Source organism: Toxorhynchites rutilus, chromosome 3 (assembly GCF_029784135.1).
Source record: "Toxorhynchites rutilus septentrionalis strain SRP chromosome 3, ASM2978413v1, whole genome shotgun sequence".
Taxonomy (NCBI): Eukaryota; Metazoa; Arthropoda; class Insecta; order Diptera; family Culicidae; genus Toxorhynchites; species Toxorhynchites rutilus.
Window position 1 is genome coordinate 240,253,385 of NC_073746.1, and position 7,503 is coordinate 240,260,887.

Consider the following 7,503-nt stretch of genomic DNA (forward strand, 5'->3'; position numbering starts at 1 on the left):
AAGTAAAGGGAGAGCACGATTTAATCACTCTGGAAAACTGATGCGCGCCGGGAATTGGAAAGACCACTATTTTTCGGAGGTCACAACTGTGGATGAGTCCTTGGGCGTTACCTCGCCTGTTCATAACCTTTGTTGGATCGCAAAGAAGTTGTAAAGCTCCAATAATGCCATCATAGCTATCTGCATATGGTTGTATACTGAATGGCGAAGTATTTGTCCTTGTAAGGAGATTTCCGAAAATTTTGATTGAATTTTTCGGATCATTCTGCAACCCTAAAAACGTTTACTTGGATGCGGTCCGCACCCCCAGTCGACGCCACTGAAAGACAATCTTACTTCTGACATTATTATTTTCATAGTATATTTTATAAATTCAATAACACACTATTCAAGCAAACCTTTGATGCACAATTCAGCTCTGATTAAATGGAGCGAAGAACTTAAAATAAAATAAATCATAGATGAATATTTGACCAATAGTTCGGTACATAACTTAGATTATTACATTGTTCAGCATCTTCAACAGTATTCCTGTATACAGTGGAAGCAGCTGTCAGTTGGCTACACACACTTCCTCCACCACGCATTTTCTGATGTTCCTGCCTGTTGATATCTCCAACACATACATAATTCGGAAAACCTTTCGTCGACACAGCCCATTTTGAATGATCATCTAGTGTAGTAAAACGATATCGTTTGCCTATCGAAACCTTCTTTACGTTTAAAACCTTCCAGTTTGATGTGGAGCAATCACTAGGTAAATCGCCCGAGCCCCTCTGCCAGGACTCTACAAACAGATCAACCTGTAGAGCTGGTGCTATCAAATCTGCATATAATTCTTTTCTAAACAAGCGGTTTTTTGCAAACGAATGAAATGCAACACCAGCACGTGATTTCAGTTCAACAATATTCCAGTGAGGAGGTTTATCATAATTTTTCATATTCCCCGCTTGAACCAGCAGTGGAAAACGATCTCGCAATATGGCTGGAGCGTTGAACGAATAAACATGTGGCTCATTTAGGAGCAGTTGCTGTCCAACAAATTCCATTTGATCAGCTGTCATGCTGATACACAGAAAACTTTGACCATACTTTTTACCCGTTTCGGGATAGGTGTAGGACTGGCCAAGTTCCGGTGGGTATTTCGGAACAGAATGTATCAACCAAAACCCGAATGAACCATCCGTAACAACAACACCCTTTGCATGTCCACGTATCTCGTCTGTTTTATTCAGTGGAGGTTCATCGTTGTACAGGAGTACCAGCAAATCCTTACTATCTTTCAACACCGTGTCCAACGTTCGGCCAGGAATGCTATCGGTTTCATTTATATTTCGATTGGACAGTTGCCAATTGTTGGCTTCGTTTGGTGTTATAAAAGTATATCGAACACCGGCATGACTAGGACCGTCTGATATCTTCACCGGTAATTTATACAAATAGTACCTGAAGAATTAATAATTATTATTCAATCGCATATCTCGAACGGTTTCAACATTGCTACCAATCAACTACATTGTTGTTCTCATCCCGGCAACCGATTTTTGGAGCACCAAAGTGAATAAGCGCACAAAACCATAACATTAATGTTAACATGTTCACACAACTGTTGCTAGTCGTAATTATTCAGTGATAAACAACGCGCGTTTTCAGATAACATAATGACAATCAGTAGCATCAATCCAGATCAATCTGTAATCAGATGACATTAACAGAGAGCAATGTTCACAGAATCATTTGTGATCTGATCTGAACTGCTCTGGAAAGAATGGACCCGTGAATGTATTTTATCTTAACTCCAATCGTAGTTTCGAATTGAACATAGTTAACAAAAATAAAATCGGTAAACTTATTAATTTTCAACTGTGCGTTGCACGTGGGATAGGAAAAATTCCGCGGGTTGGAGAATCTAATGAATCTTAATTAGAATTTTCTGCCATTCCAATTGAGTCTGAATAAGGAAACAAAATTAATCAGCAACGCCCCCCTAATCAATATCCCACATCTAGCGTGGCGTGTCTCTCTTGACTCGAGGAATCCAGGTCGTTGGCCGGTACAATCTTCAGCTCGTGTAGAATTGTCACTAAAGGTAGGTTTAAAGTTCCCGTGAACGTGAACGCGGACAAACACTTTTTTGTTAATAATTCATCAGTCCATATATAAAACGCGAGGAAAACATCTTGAAACGATAGGAAGAAAAAATTTCTAGTTAAAAAACATGTTTAAACACAATTCATATTGATAAAAATGAATTAATTCAATATTTCACAACAGTTCTGAATTTCCACCGTGGAATCGAGATGTTGATGAACTCACCATAGTTCACCGACTTCGGTGAGCGTGAACGTGAAAACAGTGGTGAATATAGACGTCAAAATATTTCCACGTTCATGTTCACGTTCGAATGTCCCAAGGCATTCTGAAAATTATTTCACCGTGAACTGTAAAAGGATATGTTTAGCAATTCTCAAGTTTTCAATGAAAATTTTGATATGGATGCAATTTCTGCGCGGGTTAAAAAACTTCGATGGTTTGGGTTGATTCATGAACAACTGTATATTTTATCCGAATTACTTTATTGAAGATCGATGTTTATTTACTTCACGTTCACTGTCGAACTTTTAATATGAACGTGAACGTGAACAAAATCATTCTATTCACCACTATTTTTTGAGTTGTTTGTTCGCAATGTAGTTCACCGTGAAATGATTGTCCTATTCCACCATCTGTTCAAGTTCACGTTCACGGGAACTCTAAACCGGCCTTAACCGGCACGATGATCGGCCCAGGGATACAACGAAGGAAACGTCATTAAACGTTGACATCGGCGTTTCTGAGGAACAGGTACTGATGAAGCAGAAAATCAGAATCACGGCTACCTAAGACATCCCGGACGGGGATATCCGATTGTCTGCCTTGTGCCCTCAATACTCTGAAAAGCCGAGAGCGGGCAGAATGGAACCGCATACACGACCAGACAACATGCTTGATATCGTGGTAGCCATCGCACAATCACATCGCTGCGCTTCCTGCGAGCCCCATGCAATCAAGGCGCCTAGAAGTATATCCTAAGGTGGGCCAACGTTCTAAGACCACTCTTCAGCCATCTTGGAAGTCCACTGTGTTTTGTTTGTAAACAAAATACATCTGTACTTGCATTGTACTTCGAAAATTGTTTGTCTGTCACCATTTACAGCGCTAGAACCATGCAAGCATTTCGGTACAATCGCTGTATCTGTACCGACTTGTTTCATCGTTGCACAGGGCTACAGTTGTACTGTGCGCAGCGCCATAGACGGTTAGTGGTGAATATCATGAACTAACTAAATCAAAACACTTGGTAAACATTCTTTTTATTGACTTTCTCTTGAAGTCATAACTCAGATTGAAAACTTGTTTGTTGTGTTTGATGGTCCAAACGCTAAATAAAAACCTTTTTCATTGAAATATATGGTGAAAATTGGTCATAATTTCTGATTGTCAGTTTGACATGCAGTACAATGTACAACCGAAGTATGTGTGTCATGCTCCCGTGGTATCTGTACAACGCTAGTACAGCTGTATGCCTGTCCCTGGCATTAGGGATAATCACGATAATGTAACTGTGTAATACTTATGACAGACATACAACTGTACTTGCGCTGTACTTCGAAAATTGTATGTCTGTCACAATCGCTGTATCTGTACCGAGATGTTTTACCACTGTACATGGCTACAGTTGTACTGTGCGCAGCGCCATAGACGGTTAGTGGTGGGTCGCATGAACAAATCGAATCAAAACACTAGGTTTCAAGTGTTTCCTATCGTTTCAAGTATCATCTTTCCACTATTGACTTTCTCTTGAGCTAATAACTCAGATTGGAAACTTTTTTGTTGTGTTTGATAGTATAGACACTAAATAAAAACCTTTTTCATTGAAATATGTGGTGAAAATTGGAAAATTTTCTGATTGTCAGTTTGACGTACGGTACAATGTACAACCAAAGTATGTCTGTCATGGTACGATGGTACCTGTACAACGCTGTACGCGTACAACGCTAGTACAGCTGTATGTCTGTTCATGATATAACTAACGACCAAAGGACTGTGATTTTTAGGAACTATTGTTTTGATTCGAATTCCTTTAATTTTCAGAAAATCCCAAATTTAACTCTTTGAATACTTAAAAAAGGCCTTTTGTTATATGAACTAGTATCCTTCAAATATTTGTGGCGATAGACGACGGAAGACAGTTTGGGAGAGCACTTCGTAGGCGGCATTCAGGACGATATTTGCACGAAAGTTTTCACTGTCTTGTTTGTCATCTTTCCTGAAGATAGGATGAATAAGCTCATCTTTTCACTCCTCCGGTAGCTGTTACGTTTCCCAAATCCTACAATCAATCGATGCAGTGATCTAAGATGTTCTCCGCTACGCTGTTGATTGCTATTTAGTCATGTCCCAACAATTCTCAAGAGGAACTTCTTTTGGTTCGTACTCTTCCGGAAGCGCAGCTTCGAGCAAATGCGCGGGCATCGGTACCGAATGTTGTTTACAACAGTGAGTTTTGGGCGCCTCTTAACTTTCACTCGGTAGAGGTCCGAATCGATTAGGTTCTGACACCAGTTATGTTCGAGAAGTGTCAACCATTTATCAACTGGTGTGTGCTGTACAACAGTCGTTCGCTAATTGGGTATTCTTTAACCCTCCTGTACTCGGGTGCAAAATCATACCTTGTATACTCGCCCACGGTGTTACAGACCGAACGTTGAACTTTATTGGCATTTATTTGAAGAAGGGGGTATATTTGAATGAAAAAACTCCAGAAAATATGTTTTCTTCGTCTTTATTCAGTTTTAATAGTCATCTTATTCAGCCTCCTCAAAGCAGAGTATTTTTTGATACTCCAACACAAATAACGAAATTCTACCTTTTTAATGTTATTAAATAAAAGTAAGCAACTGATTATAGTTCATGAAAGCATGAGCTAGAAAATAACATAAAAACGTATTAATCGTTTGTGGTTTCATTGGTGTGAGAATCAGAACATACCATAACTGCATGCTCGAGACAAACATATTTCTTACATATCATGTAGTTGTAGTGTGTTTTCGGGTCTTTTTGCGAAAAGAAGAATATATAACGAACTTCTAGATAGTTACCAGATGATTAAAATTCTGGAATTTCAAGTATCCATATTTCTAATTCTTTCATATTTCTTTCTCTGTGTTCTCGGTAAACTAAGAATTAATGTCTGTTTTTTTGATGGGGCACAAAAAGATGATATAAAAGAATTTCTATGAAGTTCCTGTGACTTGTTTTCTTGTCGATATTGTTCAGCCCACATATTATAAAAAATATCCCCGAAACTGTAACTGTGAAAAAGCCGAAGATATTACCAAAGCTATATGTATTCTGCATGTTATTATCAATAGAGAAAGATATTCAGATGTTATGATGAAGAGTGAGTCTGTCTTACGTAACGTATAAAGATCATTGCATAATCGTTTTCATCGCGATGTAACAAAAACCGGGAAACAGGTTTACGATGCGTCTCATGGTTTTGTTAGCATCACAATGGAATCTTAAAATAAAATGAATCAATTTCCAAATTGCTAGTTTAAATCCGGGAAACTCTCATTTATTGAAGAAATAAAAATGCATTGTATGAACTAATAATATGTTGAGTATTATGAATATGATTTGAATGTTGAGCAATATGAACTAATGATAAGTATTATTTCTCATTATTAAAATAGTCCACTAGAAAAAGGAAGCCGAACACCTTATAAAATAACACTGAATAAATATGCTCTGAGAGAAAACTCCCTGTTGAACGAAGCCAAACATTCATTCTAACATCAACACAAAATCATGAGTTTATGAATATTTTATAAGCATAGATGAAACCTTTGTACTAAATACCGTTGATCAATGATTTGTTGTCGATAAGATAAATTTCTACAAATTCTACAATAATATTCATGTGTCTCTGTCATAAGGATTTCATATTCATAGGAACTTCACATCAATTTATTTTTTTTTTGTCGGTGTATGAATTCTTTATTTTTCCAGAAGTTAAAAAAGTAATTAAAAAAGTAATTATTCCAGAAGCCGTTCAGCTTGAGCATTTTTTTCCGTAGTTCTGTTCTGTAATTTCATTTTGTAGAAGTCGGAACTCAGGCACTTGATGACTGTACAATGCATGTTTCGACTACCTGTAACGGAGATGTGCCTGCCCATATAGTGGATTTAGATATGTTTGAAATCACTCAGCCTATGGTTTTTGCTGCTAGTAATAAACTGAAGAACACGTTTTCGCCTGGACCCGATGGTATTCCCGCCGTTGTATTTCGTCAGTGTGCTGCCTCTTTAGCATATCCATTAAGTATGATTTTAAATCGCTCATTTGAACAGCGCAAATTTCCCAAAATTTGAAAACAATCAATTCTGTTTCCCGTGTTCAAAAGTGGTGATAGACGAAATGTTTGAAATTACCGAGGAATTACGTATCTGTCAGCTGCATCGAAATTGTTCGAAATGATAGTTAGCCAAAGCATACTCACTGGTGCGAAATGCCAGGTCGCTCGGTTACAACTAATTTGCTGGATTTTACGTTTACTTGTTTTGCTCAACTGGAAGCTAAAGCTCAAGTAGACGTGGTGTATACTGATCTCAAAGCTGCGTTCGATAAAATTGACCACCGAATATTAACGCGAAAACTAAGCTCGTATCTGCGTGGCAGAGTTCTTCGTGTCAAATTAGGGACATGTACTTCAGCTCCGTTTGAAAACTTGAGTGGGGCACCTCAAAGTAGAAACTTGGGACCTCTTCTTTTCACGATTTTCTTCAATGATGTGGCGCTTTTACTTGGCGATGGATGTAAACTAATCTACGCTGATGATCTGAAATTGTATTGTGCGGTAAAGAGCATCGAAGACTGTCATCGTCTACAACATTTGCTGAATGTGTTCGTCGACTGGTGCCGAAGGAACAAGTTGATTGTCAGTATAAGTGTTCCATCATAACGTTTCATCGAATATCGCAGCCCGTAATTTTCGACTACCACATTGGAGATATTGTGCTCAACAGAGTTGAACAAATAACTGATTTAGGCGTCTTATTAGATAAAAAGCTTTCATTCGCTAATCATCGAAATTCCACTGTTGCTGAAGCCAACCGACAATTAGGTTTTATAACCAAAATAGCCAAAGATTTAAAAGACCCCTTTTGCTTAAAAGCCCTGTACTGTTCATTGATTCGTCCTATCCTGGAGAACGCCTCTCTAATTTGGATGCCCCACCAACTGAACTGGAGCTTGAGAATCGAAAGGATTCAAAAACGGTATATTCGTGTTGCCCTAAGAGATTTGCCTTGGCGAGACCCTGCAAACTTACCACCATATCGTGACCGTTGCAAGTTAATAAACCTTGACACCCTGGCCAGACGTAGGAAGATTCAGCAGGTAACATTTGTGGCGAAGTTGCTGAACAATGAAGTCGACTGCCCCCGATTGCTGTCGCT

At 38.5% G+C, this 7,503-nt stretch overlaps 1 protein-coding gene across 1 annotated transcript; it reads right to left on the reverse strand.

Moving 5' to 3' along the window:
- Positions 1-346: 346 nt before the first annotated feature.
- Positions 347-1,647, reverse strand: LOC129777950 (deoxyribonuclease-2-beta). The gene is made up of 2 exons (XM_055784563.1): positions 1,505-1,647; positions 347-1,446 (listed from the first exon to the last, which is right to left on the reverse strand). The coding sequence occupies exons 1-2, from the start codon at positions 1,594-1,596 to the stop codon at positions 456-458; spliced, it is 1,083 nt and encodes a 360-aa protein (XP_055640538.1). The 5' UTR covers positions 1,597-1,647; the 3' UTR covers positions 347-455.
- Between the last annotated feature and the right edge of the window lie 5,856 nt (positions 1,648-7,503).

Excerpts from the sequence above, each read along its gene's own strand:
- LOC129777950 (XM_055784563.1), bottom strand. The coding sequence starts at position 1,596 with ATGTTAACATTAATGTTATGGTTTTGTGCGCTTATTCACTTTGGTGCT. Across the intron at positions 1,447-1,504 it reads AACAACAATGTAGTTGATTG|GTACTATTTGTATAAATTAC; the intron begins GTAGCAATGTTG and ends TTAATTCTTCAG.